This window comes from Eufriesea mexicana, unplaced genomic scaffold (assembly GCF_001483705.2).
Source record: "Eufriesea mexicana isolate 0111107269 unplaced genomic scaffold, ASM148370v2 scaffold2888, whole genome shotgun sequence".
Lineage (NCBI taxonomy): Eukaryota > Metazoa > Arthropoda > Insecta > Hymenoptera > Apidae > Eufriesea > Eufriesea mexicana.
The window spans coordinates 394,943-417,954 of NW_016910972.1; the positions used below are offsets into that span (position 1 = coordinate 394,943).

Sequence of the window (23,012 nt, forward strand, 5' to 3'; positions counted from 1 at the left end):
CGATGAATGCTGGACGTATAGAAGAGTTATTAGCTCCGTATAATTGCACTGGAGGATGATTCGTGTCGTGCGATGAGTCGTGCATTGTATGACACTATCGTGTTCTGCGCTATCGACAAGGGGAAGGAAAGAGAACACCGAAGGACGCAGATAGTTTCTATCAAAGTGAAATACACCATCGGGAAATTCTGCGTATTTACCTTCTAACACGTTCGTCACTTGTTCCTGGAAATTATCGAACTCGAAGGGCGTGAGGAACCCTAAGGAACCAAGATGGAACGCCATCACTGGCGGTACCGATTGCTGGAACAGCAAACTCGCGTAGAGGAGAGTTCCATCGCCACCCAGGCAGACGATAAAGTCGATACGATCCTTGAATAAATATATATTTCAATTTTCACTCGTCTGACAGTAAAAGTAACTTTAAAGTTAATAACAAACATTACCTGGAGATCATCCGTGCCATCTCTGAAAGTCTGCAACCTATCTCGAACCTCCTGAAATCTGGGGTCCCTAGCTAAGGCTGGATCTTCCAAGACAGACGCCTCGACGAATACTACCATGCGTTTTTCCTGAGAAAATGTTCCAACGTTAAAATTTGAAATATTATAAATATATACATTGTTATAACACTGTAAAAGCGAGTTGCTCTTTGGTCGTTCGGTCGAAAACGAATGAAAAAAGTGTAATCTAGTTCTGCTTCGACGACAGACTATTGCAAAGTCATAAGCGATAAAAGTACGTAAAAGTGTTGTAGAATCACGTGATACGAATTGATAGGCCGAGAAACGTGTACTGTAAATTCTTAAAGAAACTAGGTTGTCTATGATTACGCGAATGAAAGTATAATGCCGTTTAAATAATATATGCGACGTCCGTTTTCCATTATCCTTCGATCTCGATTTGTCTACGATGACACGAAGAATTGTATAAACCTTAGCGAATCAATCAAGGAATCCGTGGAACTTTTTTGTCATAAATTATGCAACAGGCACAAGAAGTAAATCGAGAATCAATAGAGGATCATACTTACTTCTATTAACCACGTGACTAACTGAACAAACGGTGGCAATACCGAGGAATCACGGACCTTCTTGATGACCAGAACTGTGAGTGGTGGCTTGTACCACGTCAACCTCTGAGAGGCTGGATCCTGTATGGTCCTGCAATCAGTTGAATACCAAATCAATGTAATCGAATTCTGAACGCTGAACATCAAACGTAAGATACATCGATGATTACACAGGCCGATATCTATAATTCTCGTTACGAGTTATTGCTGCTAATCGTATCATGAAATGTTAATGCAAAAGCATATATTTTCTACTTTATTCTCCGATTGACGGGAATCTTCTGTGTTCAATGACAAACTGAATCGTACTCGCAACGCAATAAGGTTGATACTCAACGCATATAATCGTATACGCAGTCTGGCCATTTCAAATTACAATAACGACCGATCGGCTGCTTAATATTAATAAAAGTACCGAACGTGCTTCCGTGAGTGACCTGAACTCATTTTTACACAAAGGGAATCGATCGGCGAGCTTATCATTGAATTAGGGTCGCCGGGATCAAAGGTGCAAATATACTCGTACGTATATTTTACGATTATACTTTACACCTTTACTTTATATTGCTCCTTATCACCGAATACCCGAAAATTCATACAGATGCTACTTCTATATACGAGTTTCGTTAAACATATTTGAACAGAGTTAACAGAAGAGATTCGAGTGAAAACAACTTCGAAGAATTATTTCGCGGACGATCTATCTATAGCTATCGCGAAATTTTCTGAAGAAATACGCTATGTATTACTCGGCAGAAGATATATATATATATTTTGGAAATTTTATCGTTTCGGGCTGAATCGCCAAAACAGATAGGAGTCGAAAATCTCGTGTCACCGATAAGTGTCCGCGATAGAAAGCAGATAAGTGTCTCGGTATGCGCGACCACGCGCGAAAGCAAAGCTCATTTCGGTGTGGGTAATTTGTTGAGAAAAACCTACCTGACAGTTCCAACCATGACGTGGTACCGGATTGAGAGTCGCGCTCGCACTGAACGTGGACCGAACACGGCGCTACGATTTTTAACGGTAAACAATCGGACGCCGCGCAAGCGCACGCGCCTCCACATGCACGCGATGAATCGTCACACGTTTTCATATGCATAATAAGCGAAATGACGCGCGTAACTCGCGTGAATGTGTTTATCCACAGGATGCTCATTGACTTAATTACCAAAAGTGTCGTGCTCTTAAGATCCGATCGAACCGCAGAAAACTTCCTTGTCAAGAGGAATATTACGAGAACCGTCCATTTCTTCGCGTTTTATTTTGAATTTGTTCGGCCCGTTGAAAAAAAAAAAAGAAAAAAAAGAAAAATGGTATTTCGAGGAAATATTGTCAAACGAAATTTTCAGCTCGTTATTAGCAATTCTCAGCACGTTATGTAACGCGATATGCGTAAATGAAACATGTTTGAAAGTAATTATACATTAATAAAGGCTACGGTTAACTTTTTATCCTCTCTCATGTGTGCTGTTTCGAGCAATCATTATACTATTTCCCAAGTCATCGTTATATTGTATACCATGAGATCAAACGATTCATTAAAATTGAATGCATCGCGCTGTCTAGTAATTACGGATGAAATTTCAGGAAGCAGTTACTGCCCGCGTCTACGCGATTACAATGCAAGAAACGCGTTCTCATCGAAACACTTCGAATTAACGTAACAAATCTGATAAGTAGCGTATTCCCTCGTTACGCGATATCGTCGTCACGATCATCGATAAACGGCACCGTTAGCGAGCAATTGCGCGAAAAGAATCGCGATTTCGCCATTTTCCCGGACCTCTTCCTCCCATGATCTTTACACCGAGTTTATATAGATCCGCTTTCTAATTCGCACTGACAAAAGAGCGCTTAGGCTCGCTTAAGAAGTCATTGTCAGGGATAATTGGGTCAAGATACTCGCGTGCGCTGTAGTTTTCACGAGAAACTCTCCTCCTTCGTAAACTCACCAACGTCCAATTAAGCGAGACGAAAAGGAAGAAAAAGGGACGGAAGAAGAGTTTACGACTTCAGCAGCAATTGCACGTGACTTTCTAGTCTCTGGGTATATCGGGACAACGGGTGAACCACTGACGTTTTCGTAATGTACTTACATGACCATCGCGGAATTCTTCATGATACGCCCGCATGGTCCAAATTGTTGGATCGGACTAGGTGCATTCAGACTTCTCGTTCTCCTGCGAACAAAAGGAAGGAGTTAAACGAAGCAACAAGAAGAATCCTGTGACGTCGAAGAACGGCCACCTGCTCTCTTGCCTTACCTTCCTCTCGGACATTTTTGGATAAAAGTAACCATAATCGCGTTATCGCGATCACGCGTGATAATTGGTTACAACTAACTTTGGCCATGTGACAAAGTACACAAAATGAATTTGTATTGAACTTGATGTTAGCAATTGCGCCGAGATAATCGTTATATTACATATGATTCGACTGATCGGATTAGTAGGCAAATAATGGTTTTACGTAAAAGAATACCATATTTGCACGAATAGCAGCGGTATTTTTGCATAATTTGTTGCTTCTTGTACTTTGATAAAGTAGATCAACGAAGTGTGCTAAAGAAAGAAAATGCGGGAAACGAGATGCCAAGATAATTAGCAAAGTAATAAACGAATATGACTGTTCGCATGATTCTAGAATGATTATAAAATGTATTTCAAGTTTTCAATCGTACACATGCAATAATTTATAATGTCGCATAAGTCGTTCTTGCTTACTATTACAATCTAGCAAGCTTCTCAGTGTAACGAGTGATTATTCGGGAAATGAATTGAAATGTATGCACGTGTACTATTGTTCTCTCCTTCCTGTCAATTTAATGCAATACGTGGACATTGTGAATAAAAGAAATGCTAATTGCCTTGTGAAACGAATTACTGTCGTCATTTAAGCTATCTCGTCTTACTATGAATCGTGCAAATTTGCATACAGCAGGTTCATCTTCCAATCGCTACCATCCTCGCGATGCTCGCCTTTTTCTTTCTTCACCTTACATGCCTATCTTATTTTACATTTTCTGATTTTCTGTTTAGAAAACGATGCCGATACTCAACCCGGAGAAAGAACAGTTTCTACCTGAGCACTCTGTTCCGTGGAATACCCTCCGTTGCCGAGCTGATCGACCCGTTCCCCAGAAGATCAAGCAGATCGTAATTGATATCGAGGTGGCCATTGGTCTGAATGTCCAGCAACGGTGAGATTTGATCCGTCATTTCTTAAAGATATTTATCGAATTTCTGTAACGAGCTGCTCTTCGACAAATTCGCACTTCTTTATCTGTCACTTATGCTACTTTTAGCGTCGACATATACTCGCATTATCGAGAATAAATAGCGAGAACACTGCTCCGAGAATAAACGTTTATATACTAAACATTCGAGTCACGAGAGGCTTAGGAATATTCTATTCCACTGGTCACAGTGTTGACAACATCGAATCGTATCGGAATACGGATACATCGATAGGTGCTGATACTGCTTGATTATCTACTGATAGGAACAGCTTTCTTTCGTTAGAGAGAAAAAAAGGGTTGTTAATAGTCGATCAGTCGTAGAGTGATATACTGTTCACCTGGATGCACGAAGATTCTCGAAAGTAGGATTGCAAAACGTCCTTTGTTTTACGGAAATAGTCATTAAAATCCGAAGGCCGGTTAATGCGAAATTAACAATGTCCTTTGAGGCAACTAGCTACCAAGAAATAGTAGGATTTACTCCCAAGGATACGTAACCCTTCCTCGGATATTCTTCTGAATTTTCATCGAGCATCGTTCGTCACGGTTTTCTTCATCTGTATATTCGCTCGACTTCTTTCTTTCTCGGTGTGATATCTCAATGGACTCTGCTTCAGACGATCTTTGATGATCTTTTGCCAGTTCTCGTTCTAACGATTAATTCTAACGATTACCTCGAAGAAAATGAACCGCGCTGAAGCGAGGCTGAAGGATTTCAAAGCGTCAATCTGTTGACCTTGAACTCGGCTTTGGTAATTCCACATGAAGGAATGCGCGACCAATGAACATCATTTATGTATTATTCATCTTAATCTCCCCGCAAACGAATGCACGCCAATGATTCCAGCACGCGATCAGCGTCCGGTACTTTCTTGATACCTCGACGAATCTCCAAGAAAATTCACTGTTCCACACGCGATGAATATTCACACACTGTCACTGAGATACGTCGAATCGGAAGAAGGAGAAGCGTTGGTCGGAAACCTAGCGTTCTTCGTTAGCAAACATTTTGCTGGAAGACGGTGGCTTTTAGAAAGGACCGAATGGCAAGGTGGCTGCACGCAGAATGACGATCAGACCGGAGGTAGCCAACAATTATGGGATTCTTTCCACGGAACCGTCGGTATACCGTAAACTTCACGGTTCTTGTCGACACTAAGGCCGAAGTTGCGTAACGATATCCGATTATGTCAGATTGCCTTATCGTTCGATAGATCTTCAATCGCGCCGTTTAACACTACGAGAAATCGGTCGTGTCATCGATCTCGATCGATCATACGCATTACAAGACCGGTCATTGATAAACTAACGATCGAGGAATTAAAAATAGAAGCCAGTAGCACAAATTACCATGATCTTTCGGAAATCATTAGGTAACTTTTTCTTCTTGGTTTCACCCGATCCGACAGACACGACTTTCTCTCGATTGATTGAGAAATACGAAGAGAGAGAGAGAGAGAGAGAAAGAGAGAGGGGCCGAGAGAAAGACTGGACGAAAAATATACCGGACGGGATGGAGCCGCAAGGGAGAAAGCCCTTTTGTTTTTCGACCATCACGTGTCCCTAATCGTGGCCTGGCCCAGATTACCGTGCACGGAAAGCTTGCAAAACACCACGATCGATTTTCTTTCCCAACCTGTTGTCGGCGCTCTCTCTGGCTCCGATCTGTTAAAGGAGAAAACGATCGGCTCACGGCTATGTCCGGTTCGGTAATCGATTGCATCGAACGTGAATTTCTGAAATTCCAACGCGACGGTTGTAATGGGGGCGCCATCAGCGAAGTCTACGGGAGCCCATAGGGCCATCGGTGGCTGGCGTACCGGACAGCCGGGTAAAATGGAATGTACTCGGCGAAAGGTGAACGCGTTCTCGCTCTCAAAGAAAGGAGCAACAAAAAACACTCCCACCGAGGCGTTCGCGATTCGAACAGGTACCCCGACCTCCTTGCACACGTGTGCGAAACGAGCGGCGAGGTGCGATGTGTGCCCGCTTAATGGGGAACACCACCCTGACAATTTAAGAAAAATACATTTCTTTTTTTTTCTCATACTTTCTCCGAGCTTCTTAAAATACGTCAAATGTCGAACACGACTCGACGAAATTCGAACTCCTGACGAAGCTAAAGCGATGAATGCGAGGATAGGTCGTGTCACGTATAACGTTTCTCACGAAGTAGGAAGAACAAAGATATTAGGGATAAATCGTGTACGATTCTTGCTTTCTCACGAGGAAGCGTGGTTTTATCTTGAATGTAATTATACGCTGTATGGGATAAAGTACGGATGTGACTTAGGAAGACTGCGATCACATAAGTATTTTAGCGTTAACGCTGGAATAGCAGTTGTGCTTGCTAATGCTTTCAACGACGGCTAGGATAATATTTTACTAACCATGCAAATAATAAATCTAAATATTGGAACAATGAGATATGACTTGTGGAAAATGACGAGCAATGACTATGATACGTTGAGATAAAGGTAAAGAGATGCAAGAGAACTTGATAAATGCTTGAATCGACTGAAAAAGAGACAGCGAAAACGTGTTCTGAAAATGATTGCTGTATGATAGACCCAAAACAGGTGATTGAAGATGAAATTAAAAAATTCTTCATCAGAGAAAGGAATTTCTCTTACGTTCTTCCTGATATTGTTCTCTAATACGGCTGCTACACATCCGATCTTCACAAAATTTTGATGGGATATTTTAGGCGATTTTCTCTGGTATCTATCGTAAATTGCACGATTCTTATAAATTTTCGAAAATCTCAAGCTACATCTCGGATTCTGGATTCTAGATGACAAATTAATACCAAACCTACCGTGATCGGTCAAACGACAATTAAGAAATAAAATAAGAAAAACTTTAAGAAAATGAAACGCGAGGAAGATTCTGAAAAATCGAATATACCCGAATTAAAAGAAAAATCGCAAAGACAGATAACCAAAGCGACCGCGTTTAATGCAAAATTTTTAATTTAAAATATAAAAGTGGCCATTTGGTAGGTTTAGCATTAAAAATCTCTCGTCCGAAATAATCTTTACTGGGAGTGGCATCTGCTCCAGCAAATACGTTTTCGAACGTAATGCATAACTCCGCCATTTTGTAAGATCTTTAATTAAAAAAAATTGCGATCGAAGCCAGAACCTACACTAACACGATCCAAAGAGATCTGAACTTTCCGTCTAGCAACTACTCGTAGAAAAATTTCCAAAGTTTACCTATATTTAGACGCCTCAAGATGGTGTTCCCCGTGAACGATGCCTACCAGCGGCCTAAACGTCATCCTTTTCGAACAACTCGCTCCGTTGCCAAGCGACATAACCTAGCACAAATGGTCCTTCTCGTCTTCTCGAAACGTGGCACGACAGTATCCGCAACGCTTCACGTATGTCTGTTTTCACTTCGAGTCATCACAGTTCACGATCGATTTTCTATAAACACGGGCGTATTATAACCTCTTATAACCTCAAAAAGATACACGATGCTGCGTCGAGAATCTGCCAGCACTGTAACAGCCGCGATGACGGTGATCTAATCGACGAAACCTATCACGCCTGCATCACGAGCCTGTGTTACATAAACGACGCACTGTACGAAACGCAGGCCGTTTGATACCGCCACGAGCGCATGTCGCCACGCGAGATTTAGGTTAACCAACACTTACCTCGTCATACTTTAATTCGGCCTCGTCCATGTGCACCGATTTACGAAACAGACGAGCTGCTTTACCGAGGTTGCTATGCTTACACACAGGACACGAGATCGAGAGACGCGAGTAGGCGGGGATGCAGGCACATTTCGCTACTAAACAATTGCAAAAGGAACTGGCTGACGCCATGTGTGACTCGACGCAGAGCGTCGCGACGTCTGACGTACCGGCACGCATGCTCCGCCGGCCATGGGTGACCAATCGTTTCCGTTGCGTGTCGAACCACGTTTATTTTCTCTCTCCGTTTTATTTAACCTCTTTCATGGCACGTTCCTGCGTGACAATGTACGCCCGAGGAAGAGGAGACTGGTTGGACAATTGAATCGCGTAGTAAATTGATATTAATTACGAAAGCTGTTACCATACACGCGATTAGGCTTATTCGCTACAAGACAAATCGTCGGTTTGTATATACGGGCGCCGCGATGTGTCCCTGAGAAAAGAAGAATGTTGAGCAAGAAAACGACTTCGCTCAAGTTTCGCACGAATTGGAATCGGATTACACGCGGTTCCAGCTTAATTACGAAATTCAACAGCTGTATACTGGTTTCGCTACACCGTTCGGCTTACTTTTCATTTCTCTTTCAGCAAAATGCAGGTATTATTCGCTCGCTTCACCGGTGTGGGTATAATAACAGAGCAGGAGACAATCTCCTCCTTAATTCCCTAGATCATTCGATTCCTCACTGCTCGAGCAAAAATAAAATGTTCGATTACCGAACGAAAAGAGAAATTCCGGCACCTGGATTCGAACCCGAGCCTCGCGGGTACAAGCCAGGTATCTTAGCCACGAGACCATACCCGATTCAATTGGACGGGATATTGAATTAATCAGTGACTTCGTAAATTACGTCTGCAGTCCAACAACCGTTATCAAACCACTTACTATCTGCCACTGCAATCGCGATATCCTCGAAAGACAGTCTAACGTAAAAATAAAGCTCACGTTTGATAAATTTGTACACAGGATGGTTGTACGTTATATTCCTCGTCAGTTATCCACGAAGCAACCAGATTCTCCACTCCCACTTTTCAAAAGGCTGTAAAGCTATTACTCACGGCCAAGTACCGGAACGTTTCCGGCGACGCATTTCCGGGTCCTTGTCGTAGTCCTCAAGAAAGGGCACGTTCATGCACGTGTCGTCCATGCTGGCGTTTCCTTTATTCCTGACGACGCATCGCCAGTCGAGCATTTCGCTCACGCTTCGACGTCTTGGCTTTTCTCTCACCATCTTTCCTATCCGTCCATTTCCTCGAATAACTTTAGCAACGACTCGCCGATCTCATAGTGCATAATTTTCGCTATTCTACCAGTTCCCTCTGAGCAACACGTGTTCGATAGCTCGTATGTTCGCGCACATGTTCCACACTGTTTCGACGCGTTATTTATAAACGTGGATGCCTCTGATTTCTATCGAACGCGATCGACCATTCGGGTCCACGATATTAATCAATCGCTCAACACGTGACGCGTGATCATCACGCGGCACTTTCGAACTCCCTATGAGGCACCAGCTTTCTTTCCCTTTCCTTTTTTACGCAACGCGAGATAATTAATTTGTACACCAGCCAGTTTGCTCGTTTGAACCACAGAAAAAAGGGAAAAACGACTTTGTTTGACAGCGGCGTTCCGCGTGCAAACGAAACTTAGAAAGCGTTACGCAATTCCCACCTGTCGTACGTAAATTTGCCTTTGTTTTACGAGTATGACGTCCATGGGCTGAGCAATTTGCTAATTTTTATCGCATTTTCAGCATGACAAGCTGTTTTTCGCTTCCGGGCAAAGTCGACAGATCGATTCGCGTTAATTTTGTACGATCTTCGCGCAAGTTTGCGACCTGTTTGCCTTCGAGGTTTCCACCCTGGAACAGGAGCGATCGGAGATTTATTCCACGTCGATTTACTATTATTTTCTCTCGTCTTACAATTTAGGGGGACGTTTATCTTATCGTCGACGCGCCGTTCCCAGACTTTGATCGATTTTTTGCCTCCGATATATTTCCACTGCGAGTTCGCGTCCGTTCGGTGTACACAACGGGACGACGGTAAACTGGAAACCGGTAACGGGTTAGAAAAAGAAAAGGGCGGAAGTATCGCGAATCACCGCGATGTCCGATTATCCCGTGAGATTAGGTCGAAATTGGTCTCGCGAAATTACGTGGATCGCGAGTAGAAATCGATCACTTCCTCGCCGATACTCCGCCTCGACGACTGCGCAAAGTCGCTCGACGTTCGTGCGTTTAATCGCGAAATTACACACAACTATTTTTAAAAGAGAAAGCATACTTACAAGGCCGGGAATTCTAGCTTTAAACGTATCGTCGCGGCTAAAGGAATATTTACGCGAGCGTTTCGGATCGTTTCGTCGCTCGGATCGTTACACTGGCTGGACTAGCTCGCGAATATGGTGCCTCGTAGGAAGATGTTTCGGTAGAAATCGATCGCGTCGGATAGAAACGAGGCCTCGGAACCGGAATCCTCGTACGGTGAATGAAACGACGATGTGTACAGTGACGAGCGAACCGCGATCGACGACCGCTCCGAGTTCACTGAGCAACGACTTTACCGGCTGCAGCCTCTGAAAGGCACTTAGGGCTTTCTAACTCGCGCCTCTCCCCACCACCTTGCACCTACTATCTGAATGTACGCGATAAAAAAGAAAAGTGTCGAGGAAGTGGTGATGAAAGTATACATTCGTGACCACCAACAGACATGGCCGTTGCCCAATTACGCGTATGTTGAAAAATTTCTTCGATTTTCGAACGTTCAGACCAACAGATTCACGGAGTCGTTCGTCCAACATGGATGAACAGACGATGAGACCGATTCGCGTATTACAGTGGCCTTATCGTCGGCGATTACGCTCCGACGACTCGTCAGGACGAAATTTTTCGAGCGACTGATGTTAAATGGTATTCGTAGACTGGAGCATGTACTTGTTGCATTGCGCCTGCGTTCCAGATGGTTTTCTGGAGCTTTCAGCAACAGATGACACGTGCGCTTTGAGCCCCCTTTTCACGTCATGCCCCTTTGTTCTCGTTAAGAGAGGAGTGGTTCGAAGAACGAAGGTTGCTTTCATGGTTGCCTTCGTTCTAACTCGAGCTAGCTGCTAATCGGTGAAAGCGACAATGAAAGGCGAACGAACGATTAACCGGTTCATTTGCGAAGAGACCTTACAGTCGCGGCAATGTTCGCGAGTCTAGATCGCGTTGAACTCGACCCATTTTCATTGTTCTTCGCGGAATCTAAGGGAACATCTTTTCATTCATCGCCTACGACGTACAGCGTCTATTTCCAGTCTTTGTCGACCATCTTGTTTCGCGCGTTACCGTATAGAAAATCGGGAATGGCGAGGCTGAGACGAAAAACAGCTAATCCCAGGAATCGAGCTTCCTTTCTTCTCGTGCTCGTTCTTTTTTCCTCGATCGTTCTCCCAGAAACGTTACATCTTGATAAGGCAGTGGTCGACTTCCGGCCGTCGACTTCGTGGCCCAATGCTGTTGAACCCTGCGCCTGTCGTGTCGAACGGTTTCGAGCCGGCTAAAGTGGCAAGCGTCGACTCCATCGCGAAGAAAATATTTCTCGCGAACACGCGGCGCTCCGCTCGACGCCTCTTCGATTGCATAATAAACAGTGGTACGTTCTGCGAGAAGTATATATAACAAGCAGGTCGTAAGGCATAACTGTAAACCAGTTGCGCGTAATGCAATTATGGTATGAAAGTGATCAAAATTTATTGCGGCCGCCGGTACCGCGTTGCAAAACCGATGGTACGAGAAGCGAACCGAAGTGTCCCGCGGAGAAACAGACGCCTTGCCAGGGCCGTACCATTATCTCTCCCATTTTTTCCCTTTTTTCCACCGCGGTTCAACCAGCATCGACGTCCGACTCGTTAGAATCCTTTGAGAAATTCAGAGGCCAGGTTCTGCCGATAAATCTTCCACTTTGCACAGCCGCTGATCCCTCGGCACGTCAGTGTCTATGGGCCTGACCATTTCTGGCCTCCAACCGTTTCATGGACGAGCACTTTCCACGGGAAGAAAACGCTCACGGTGTTGGTGTTTTATGCATTTCACGAAATGGGATACTTTCTCGCCGAGGAATATAAAACCGGTGGTTTAAGGACGATATTGCGGTTAACAATGAGGTTACGTCCTTCTAGAAACGCGCTTTAGAAATGGCCACTAGCGAATGGAAATGAACTGGCGAACATCACGATCCTACAGTTCGATTGTCTCTCTGCGAGCATGCAAGTGGAGAATGATACAAACGTAACGAATGGCAGTGGTTGAAGTTGAAGGAAAGTGTGTGATGGTAAATGCTAGGGGTAGTTTTGGGGTAATTATGGCGTTGTATCGATTACTTTACCGCATCACCTAATCCTTAAGCGTATGGTAATACCCGAGTTACCTGAATTCGTTAGGAGATAATGTTTATAACCAGAGTTCATTAATTTTTCTCCTCACTTATGATCTTTCTTTCGATAAGGTACTAGAAGAACTTCACCATTTCGTTGAAATAGATAATCAATTGAAAGTAATTGAAATTTCGTGACAGTAAACCAAGTTCTATTGTAACTGTACATATAGTTTTCAGGTGTCTATTCTATAACAGGCGCAATGTACCCCATGTCATAGGCTAACTGTTAATTCCACCTGGTCTTAAACGGCAAGCCTTAGATCAAGGCTAGTGTTTTAAGATAGCGAGTGCACAATGTCAGTGTCATTAATCTCGTTATCCTTATTATTGTCTTCTCTTTATTATCATTTTGTATGACCTCGTTTACTATACGTCTGCACATTATGCTCATTTATTTCTCATTTCCTTCGGAAAAGCGTCGTTGTAATTTTCCGCTGTTTTCGCATTCGGTGCTTCGACGTTTCATACACGAACGTATATAAGATTCCGTTGAATTCGTTTCGTCGAATGTGAATTTCAGAAATTTGCATATTTTACATCTCAAGACGAACGTTCGGTTTATTATCGTTAACGTGGCCTTGATTGTTTCGCAATTACCGCTTTTTTAGTTGCAATAATACGAAAATATTTGCGAGCGTTCGCGCCATATCCTCGTGAAAGTGACATACAGTTTGCAAGAAGCACTGCTGGTGTAGTGGTATCATGCAAGATTCCCATTCTTGCGACCCGGGTTCGATTCCCGGGCAGTGCAGGTTTATTTTTTCACTTCGAAAATGCACTTCCATAAAAGTACAGGTGCCCGATGCCTTTTATCCATGAAGAATTTCATCGAAATAATTTTTTGAAGAACGTTACATGAGATATTCGACACCGTTTTACCACTCTGCTACTTATCGCATAAATGCATATCTGCATATTTCGACACGTCGTTTCGGAAAAATTGCTCAATTGGCATTTCAATAACAGAAACAGGAGAGAAGGAAAATAAAATGGCGATTGTAGAATGCAGAAGAGCGATCCTCGATTGAGGAAACTTCGCGACATTTGGGCCCCCGATATCGTAGCAAATTTGGCATTGGATTTTATCAGAAATCGCCCAGTTAAACTTACGAATACACGGATTACCGATACAGTACCATACCTGATAATTTTATAGATATTCGAATATCGTTTGAGCAAAACCGCCCTACTCAGTACACTTCCACCACGTTGCATCACTATATACCGTGTACCACTATACTGAAATGGCTTAACAACGTACACTTAAATCCATCGGCAAACGGTGCGAGGTCGGCGAAAGAAGGAAAACAAAAATTTCCAATGATAAGAGGGAACCTCGGCGATAACCCAGCTCGCATCGACGAGAAAAGATCGTTCGCGTGCTCTGCTCGTTACATCGTGATTTTTGATTGATCTACGGATTCAGATTCTGAATTCGCCAGGCTCTATTCCCTCTCTTTAATCTGTCACGTTATCTCTCCACCACAAACGAAACACGTGATACACTTTCAAAACAACATTTAATTAATCGTTTTGCCTTCTCCTGTTCGTTTGATCGTGTTCTCGCGGCGAGACGTAATTTTACACTACGACAAAGATATCGTTGTACGATCTGGTTTCATCACCGGGGTATTCTTATTTAGTTCTTATCCGAGCTACACGCCGATCCAGAGCTTCCATTGGACAATTGTTCTCGCGAGTTACTGGATTTCATACTCGTTGTTTGTCGCTTATTAGTAGGTTACCAGGAATCGTTGGGTCCAGTTGCTCTTTCTTTGCCTGTCGTCAGATGACGTTACGTCACAGGTGGCTGAAATCGTTGTCAAGCAACAAGGCGAATCCATATCCTTCGCGAAATCCACTATTGATCACGATGGATGATCCAGTGGCTTCCGGGAATGAGGTCGATAGTCTCACCAGCGAGATCAAAGATCTTCGCGAGATGATGACCCCGGGTAACGAGATAAAGGTATATTTGTAAGCTTTCCGATATCGCACTTATCATCCGCGCTCATAATTATTACGAGTTCTCGGCAATTTTTGCAACGAAACATCAACCTACCAGCGGCCTCCAATTATCGAGAGGAGGAAATTGTTGGACGACAATGTCACCCATTCCGCTTACTCACGTCGCGCACAGAGAGCCACGAAGGGAGCTATTATAGCCGGATGGCGACAATGACATTATGATCTTGAAAATGATAGCGGTGTCCCGGCAAATATAGACAGATCGATCGCTATATCCATTCTGCATGCACGTTACCATGAATGAATTATACGCCGAGCACCGACATTCTTTGTACAACCGTTCGAACAGAAGGACGTGTTTCCATGCCACGTTTTTCAGAACGCTCACTTGTTTACCCGGATAGCTTGTACACGATTAAGCGTAGTTGCAGCTTCGCAAGCACGAATTAAGCGTCGGTCATCGGAGATTAAAGCGGGGTCTTCGTGCGCCAAATTATCGTGCCTATCTGTTCGAAGATTGTTTTAATTATAACGAGGAACGTGATCTTTGGACCAGTCGGACGCGGAGTCGAGCCACCCTGTCGGTGGTCGTAAATGAAAGGAGTCAAAACGACCGTGAATTGGGCTAACTTTCCTGATCCAACAGGACTAACTTGTTCTCGGACGGCTGGAAACCAGTATCCTCGGCGCGTGTCAATTGCACCGCGAGAAAGTTCCTTCTAAGGCTCAAGGTTAATTTGCAACACGTTCGATCGAAAGTTAGTTTCTTTTCTCGACATTCGCTAGTTCTAAAAACCAACGCTTTGGTGCACAGTGTTTAGCAAACAAACGTGGTTCGTGTTTGAAAAGCACAAGACACGAGTAGCGCGATCGATGTGGCAGACATTTAAACGAACAACTACAACGAATCTAGGAATAATTTAGAGCTGATCTAGGTCTAGTCTAGGGACACTTAAAAAGCGTACGATCGCGCATTAAACTGCGAACATGCATAAAGTTGCACAAACAATAACGTGTATAACATCGTGCAGCATTTGAGAAACAAGGATCGGAAGGAGAGATTCGTTTCGTTTGATACAATTACGTTTCACGAGGAAGCTCTTTCCTCGAGGAATAGAGGAGGAGATGAAGAAGAACGGTTGCAAACGTGAGGAACGAAAAATCCAAGCGTTACAGACGTACACACATCTCGTTTGCTGCCGTTTGCGAAGGACAAAACAGCGAAACGAGGGACTTTCTGCCATGCTGGTGGCGCTAGTTACAGGGAGGAGAGCGGAAAAAAGTAGAAATCTGCGTTACCTTCGCGGCTCCACTGCCTCGCTGTAATCGACTGTTAACTCGCACCGCGCGTTGCTTCAAGAGAAACAGAAAGGGTTATACATCAGTGAAGAATAGATTAGTCACGTGGCATGAATATGATATGAATACGATATGAATAAAATTCGTGATATTTCGGCGAACTTATTGTGTCAGCTTCTCCGGAACTGACAATTATGGAGGCTAATTATCGGGAATAACGTGCGAACGATGCATACAATGCTCAGCTCGGCCCTTGCCTTGACTCCGTTGATGGATGTCCATTGTTTATATACACCTCTATATACGCGTTAGAGAGATCGAAATTGAACTATTCGGTCATTCATAGCTACACGTATGTACACGACTCATCGATGCGATAACAGTGCCGATGTTAGGCTCGCGACATGTCAGAGATATGGATCCGACGTTTTTATGTCTGTGTCTTTCCATTGTATGCGCTATTTGAAAAAGGCCGTTGTTACAAATAAGAATGACAAGGTCCGTTCCTGGCCTTGGCCTAGATCGTGTAATTCGTTCGAGTGAAGGGTTTCGATCTAGGTCTACACATTGGCCGATGCAACGTACGTCATAGGACGGAAAAAGATTCAGGAAATTAAAATAAAGCTAAAAAGTATTCATACGTCGAACCGTTTCATAGTCCAAAATGAATATTACATAGGGGAACAAAAATAAATTCGCATTGCTGATTGGCCGAGAATCGAACCCGGATCAATCGCTTTGAAGGCAGCTACGGTACCCGTTACGCCGTCGTGGTGCATCGAATAGCGACGAAGAACGCAACGTGACCTGATACAAATTTCGTGTCCCTGGATGTCACGGTCACCTACGGCCGTGTTCCACAATCAATGAGCCTGCCTCTTTATTTTTAACGCGCGTCACCCATAGGCGCGTTCATTGCCGAGCCGATAGAACTCGGTGCCAATTTATTTTCGGACAGCCGCTTCTATCAATTATACACGCGACAACGATCGAGTACTACCACGACAACGATCGATGCACGTCCAATTCGAGAACAGAACGTATAGTGCACCGACGTCGCGCATTGTTCGCGCATGGCCGACGGAATTCAAACGGAATTCCATAACCGGAACCCGAGAGATCGGGCAGAAACGAACGATTTATCGATCCCGCGATCGCATCGAATCGTGTTGAACCGAATCGATCGGGAGAGAAGTTAGATAAGCTTTCTCGACTTTGATACACACGTGAATCCGACTATAGCTTACCAGCTTACCTGAACGTTTGCTGTTTATCGTGCATCTTCGTGACGGCCGTTTTTTTCGGCGTATTTTCGTCCAACTCGAGGTTAACCATCGCCTTGGCCAATTGCAGATCTCTCTCGTTCATTCTGACCACCTTTCCCTCTTCCTTCCACCCTTTACCGATTGCCTCGCCGTGAAAAACCGATGGCGAACTCGTGAGAACACGCAGCGTCGATGGATACTAGCGCGGATCGATAGGCAGTAGTTGCGAGAACCGCACCGAGAGATGTCTCGCCGCGCACTGAAAGCGGCCAGCACGGACTTAACCTCACCTCGCGCCTATGGATCGGCCGCTACTCTAATGGACCCCCTTTCCCTTTCTCGCTGGTCGCTTTCCTGGTATTCTCCTCGCCGCTCGCCGAATAATATTGTCGTGTAAATACCGGCCGTACGAATAAAACCGTTCTATTATCGTCGGCCGGGGTCCCGACGGCCTGCTCTTTCGCGATACCATTGGTCCCGTCTATTTCACTTTCGAATCACCTCCATCGTTCCCGCTTGCTACATTGTTTACCGCCTGGCCGATCCTTATCGGAAACTATGCGAGTATGCGAGATGAGAGAACGTGTTTACGCGATGACGTTCTCTGGACGTTTGTCGGTCAGTCAGTCGACGTCATTTCCTTCGCGGTTACGTAACCGGTAGATGAAATGGTAAATGGAAAATGGTGGGACATGGATGTCCTATCGTGAGATTCTGCGTTTCGGTTTAATACCACGATAAAACATCGCTGGGACATCGTGTTGCTTTTCTGCGTCGTTTCCCCGGTTATGGTATGAGGTAAGCTGACGGCCATGCTCGTGAGCGGTTTTGAAATTATTTCGAACGTGAAACTTTTACGTTATCTAGTCGCGATTCAGCGCGCAGGAACGCGAGTGATTGAAAATAGCACCCTTTGTGTTTGCCTCTCGAGGAACACATTCAAATAGCCGAGAGCTGGTGGGAAATGTCGTAAATAACTGTTGGTACAGTTCGCATTTTTCTCGCTCGATCCGGTAACATCGGTAATCTAATTGTCTGACAGGCACGATTCCTATTCTACCCATCAGACCAGGTGCGAGGCCGTGCTCGTTGCTCACCGGCGTAACAGAGATCGTTCTTTACTTCGTGCTAGATGGCGACGCGTCTGTCTTCTTCTAGCCGGTTCGAGCTCTCTCGTGCTCGGTTGGTAAAATCTGCATTCTGGATGAAAAAAGAAACCGACGCGTCGCGACGTCCCGCTAGGCACCGGGCTTCGCGTCGCAGCCTGAACGTGACGCGAACTGTAGATGGGGCACGAGTGCGGCTCGCGAGGAAACCGTTATGCTTATCAAACCGAATACGACAAGTGCATGGTAAGCGAATGGCATGCAACCGATAGCCATTGTAATCCGAAGGCAACTCCTTGGCGAGCGAAGTAGACAGCTTTCGATTTTCATCTCTGTCAGCGGTTAGAAAGCTAACAGCTGCTTAATTCCTCTTAACGATCGCAAATGCCATCGCAACTCTTTCTAACGACCCACCAGTGTCGAAACCCGACATTTAGTGACCAAAGGGACCGCCCTACCACGAGTTATTAACGATTCTCCTAGAAACCCGGTTGAATCTTCTTCTCAGGCCCAGTATTTAGATCGTAGGTTACTCGAGCTTGAGCCGAACGGCTTTCCGAGTCACTGCCACGGGAGAAACATCGCATTCGCGTTGGTCGCGAACGTTTTCAAGGTAGCAGCTCTCTTTCCAACCGCGATCAGATAAATAGCGAGTAAATAGCGTCGCGGTAGGGGACTCGCGCATTCGAAAAGCCAGCGGCTAACTATCAATCGATAGATCAGGGGATCGCAGCGGCCGTGTCTGCGCGGCTCTAGTACGTGTACCTGTTTCGCTTTGAATCGGTTAACGTGGCCAACACCGGCAACTATCAAGGCCAGTCACTCGATTACGCGCGTTTCTTCTACGCGAAACCGACGGGACACACGAGCCTTCTCCACTCCGTAATGGACGGCGGACATTAGTTTACGTCGGCTGTTTTTACCACGCCCGGGACACCTGCTCGCTGGATCGCCGTGGAAAAAGTCGGTGCCCCTGAAAAAATCCTTTAGTTAGCACGAAACCCGGTAAACGGTCAACGACCCCGTGCCTTCCCTCGATTTCTCCCTCGCCCCGGGTGAACTCGGACTGATCACGCGTAGGTGGTAGCGATTTTCGCCGATAAGCAAAAGGAAAAGAGGCCGATCGGTCTTATTGCCAGGGTGGGACGCGTCGCGATCGCGCAGCAGTGATTATCAAAGCGAACACGAGCACCTTATCGAGGAGACAAATTGCGCCGGGTGCAGGTGTGCCTTGGGTATGTGTGCGTGTGCATCGAGTTGCTCGCGACTCGACGAGGAAAAGTGCAAATTATGATAAGCTCCGGTCTCCGTGACGACTGGTGATACTCCGGTGTATCCTAAATTCTTTTCCACCCGGGTCGTCGCGCAGCCGAGTTAGATTATCAGGTGGTCGTGTACTCTTGTTCCAGTAAGTCTGCCCCGGTACCCCGGCTAACGACATCGTTAAATTTATCGCAACATTTGACTTCATTAAAGCCAGCAAATAAATTATCCGCTGCCCGATTCTCCCTGGAATATTCTATTTTTCGCGGTAGCGCGTGTGCGAGTGCGTGGAATGAAAATTACACGGGAACGTAAAGTGGGCGGTCCTGTAAACGCAAGAACGAGTTCACGAGTAAGCCAAATAAACGAGAGTTAAAGAGTAGCGGCGCGGAGGACAGTCTGAGAGCTTCTGCAAAAACTGGCGGCCTCGAGCCCGCAAATTAACTCCGTTTCATCGACGATCATGCCTTTTCAATCTCCGACTCTTGCTTCCTACACCACTCGCCCTGCCTTTCCTCCCTTCGGCCTCGGCCTGCCCACCCCTGGGCGAGATTGGGCCGCTTTCTTCGTCGGAAAGGGGAGCAGTGCACGTGATAGAATAATTTCACGGTGTCGGTGGTTGCACAAGCCTCTCCTTTTCTAAAGTTCACCTCGCGAGACCCGGCAATCTTCGCTCGCGATCTTACGAAAACGCGCGCTAATTAGCGGGCCGAGCGCGTGTCTGGCCGCGTACGGACCAGGGGAAAAGGAAAATCGTGTGGGTGTCCGTTGTAAAAGAAGCGTGTAAAAGAGCGTGAACCAGCCATAGGGGGAAGAGAACGAAGTAAAGCGGCCGCGGCGGAGAGCACGAGAAGTGCCAAGGCCTTCCTCGTCCACTTTCTAACGACAATCACTTTTATGTAACGGCCATTATTCGTCCATTTTTATTACAACAAACGTAACATACAAATCCGCCGAGTGTTCTCTATATTATTATTTAGGACACGAATATTTCAGCCACGTTAGGATCGTACGTATTGCAGGGATGATGATCTCTTTTGGGGGTTCTGTTACGCAGCCCCGGAAAGGGGATACATGTACAGCCTTTTCGGATTTCTCCGACCAGGGACTAGAGGACTCTTTGGCGATCGACCGGTTTTACAGGCTGCGTATTTCCGCGGAACAATCTCCGCCTCGAGTTTTTCCAATTTTTTCCGCCAACAACCCCTTGCCCCACGGATGACTTCTCACGTTCGCCCCACTGCTACGAATCGCAACATTTTTACAGACGACCTGAACCTGCGCGTGCTTCCTCTCGACGCGCATGAAAGAATGCGGAGATAAGACATCCGGTTGCAAGGGGTTGCTACGACTCACCCTGAACACGGTCGTCGGCTTGCTTCGGCGTAAGGATCGAGCCTTGCTGCACGTTGCTTTGTTCGCTCTCTTCTACCGCGAACTCGTCGTCTCCATCTTTCCTTTGTTTTTCTTTTACTCTTTTCGCTTTTCACCACTGTGCATTTCGGAGATTCGCCGCTCCCCGCTTTATTCCTCCGCGGAAAACGCGTTTCACAGAAATTGACAATTTTTCTGCGAGTCACGGGGGGTGACAGATCGTCGGGAGGGAAAAGATTCGGTAAATTTGCCAGTTGGACAAGTAGAAATTTGCACTGGATAACTAGATATCGTTCAACGAGGCTCGATCGATACGCCGTCGTTTAAATTATTCTTCCCGTTGGTAATCGTCGTACACATATTTCCATTATACTTCCGTCAGTTTACAGGTTTCTACACAAAGCACACTGATTTCGCGAAATCGTACATTGTCACACAATCGTACACGGCTTCCTATGCGATACGCGTATGCCTCTTACGAAGTTGCGAAAATAAAAGGCTTATTCTTTGATTGGCGAGAGCTATTTCATCTAAACGAATTAATTTACCGTATAATATTGTCGCCGATACATTTGCAAGATCAGTCGATCGATTCTCACAGAACCAACTTAACGTGACTACCTTAATAACGTAATCTTTTTATACACATGTAATAAATAATCGTTTTGTGGGTCGCAGGAAAGGCCAATTCCGACGTGTCTTTCCTGCGACCACAAATAATCGGGACACGAAACACGAAACAGAAAAATTATAGCAATCTTTTTAATCCTAAAAACGAACAACTATGTACACGGATTCAACCATACGCGTTTTCCTATGCGTTTCCACGCAGTTCTCCTCGAGAAAAGCAACGTAACAATTTCCTCCTCTTCTTATTCCCATTTTTTTTTTATTTTTCTTTTTTTGGCACTTCGTTATCTAGCGTTATTTCCTCTCGGTGAACGATTCAACGTCTCAAGGCTACCGATGATCGACAGGTCGCGACACAAGCGGACGCCTCTTCCGCGCGAAACGCTTTGAAAAATCGCGTGATCGTCGTTTTTGCATCTCGATCGGCGTTCGACGTCGTCCTTCTTCTCTTTTTTCCGTCTGGTTTCTAACGCGATTATTTTTACGAACAAAAGAAAGAGACACACACGGTTCAGGGACCGTTCGCATGACCTAATTGAACCCAAAGAGAAAAAGAGGAACGAGAGAGCAGGGGAGAAACAGGAATGGAAATGTTCGTCCCGACTGGAAGAGCAAACGGAAGTCGACATTAGTTCACGCGCCGTTCGTCGAAACGGATGTTCGAGATCCGACCGATAGCCATTACGTTCTCCAAGCTCCCGTTTTTCCACTAAATAATTATTTACAACGACGGCTCAATTAAACGAGAATTATTCTTTTCCATTTTTTCTTTTTTTTCTTTTTTTATTCAGGTACGCGTGAAAGAAAAAATATAATCGTTTTCTGTACAAGATGAAACGAGCTCTGATTGCCTTTCGGGGCCATAGAACCCTCATCGTCTAGGTTAATCTATTTATACAAGGATAATTGCCACTTGAACAGCGGAAACAACGCTTAGAACATAAGTTTTATCCGATCCGACGAAATATCTTAGCTCCTCGGAATCGATTCACGTGGATCGTTCAGTCTCTCGTTCGATATTTTCGTCCCCTCGGATATTAACGATTCCACGAGTCGGTCGGCCAGTCGAGGAATCGGAGACCGCCTTCGACTTGCATTCGGCAGGTGTTCTGTACGCGACAATCGCTCGGTGAATGGAAATTACCGGTTTCTCCTATTCCCTCTCTTTTTCCTTTCCTCCTCATCTTTCGATTCGACACACTCTTTATCCGTGACGTCGAATCACGTTCGCGGGGCTCGCAAGCTCCGGGGAATCTCGTAGAAAAACGAAACGAAATACAATAAATAACAAAAATTTACAAAGTCGCTGGCAAAAACTTCGAATTTCTTCCTGTCCGTGGTTCGCGCGGCAATCGCCGGTTGCTCGTGTCGCGAGGAACATTCGATCGAGACTTCGAATCGAGCACAGTTCGAATCCTGGAGAGCAAAAAAGCTGCTCCAGGCAGCGACTTTCTCTCGACACGAGTGTGACGATCCATCGCAGTCGGGAGAACGGATTCGCGTCTAAACTGATCGATACCGATCCTTTCTAACTTCGCGATACGGTCCACGGTTGCTTCCAGAAATTCCTCGGACCTCGACGCGTTTTCCCGTCGCCCTCGTGTGCCAGAACGGGCTATGTTCTTCGGAAAGACCTGCTTTCGAACATATAGGATCGCTCAGC

At 45.3% G+C, this 23,012-nt stretch overlaps 1 protein-coding gene and 1 non-coding gene across 9 annotated transcripts in view; one reads left to right on the plus strand and one right to left on the minus strand.

Moving 5' to 3' along the window:
• The window catches only part of LOC108550665 (NAD kinase), a 20,583-nt gene extending 3,346 nt beyond the window's left edge, over positions 1-17,237 (minus strand). Inside the window, exons 1-6 of one of the 8 annotated variants that reach the window (XM_017904454.1) lie at positions 16,967-17,237; positions 15,712-15,765; positions 3,175-3,258; positions 1,034-1,163; positions 447-572; positions 201-372 (exon numbers count right to left, since the gene is read on the minus strand). In XM_017904454.1, the coding sequence (XP_017759943.1) occupies positions 201-372; positions 447-572; positions 1,034-1,163; positions 3,175-3,258; positions 15,712-15,765; positions 16,967-17,079 (679 nt within the window). In that variant the 5' untranslated portion in view covers positions 17,080-17,237. Of the gene's footprint in view, positions 1-200; positions 373-446; positions 573-1,033; positions 1,164-2,014; positions 2,057-3,174; positions 3,259-4,159; positions 4,484-7,534; positions 7,843-7,980; positions 8,255-9,084; positions 9,437-10,315; positions 10,554-13,585; positions 13,667-15,711; positions 15,766-16,966 lie in introns of those variants that run through there. The other 7 variants (XM_017904453.1, XM_017904456.1, XM_017904458.1 and 4 more) reach the window with 7 other exon arrangements.
• Positions 13,125-13,195, plus strand: TRNAG-CCC (transfer RNA glycine (anticodon CCC)). The gene has a single exon. It is a non-coding gene; the product is annotated as a tRNA-Gly (tRNA).
• Positions 17,238-23,012: the final 5,775 nt, after the last annotated feature.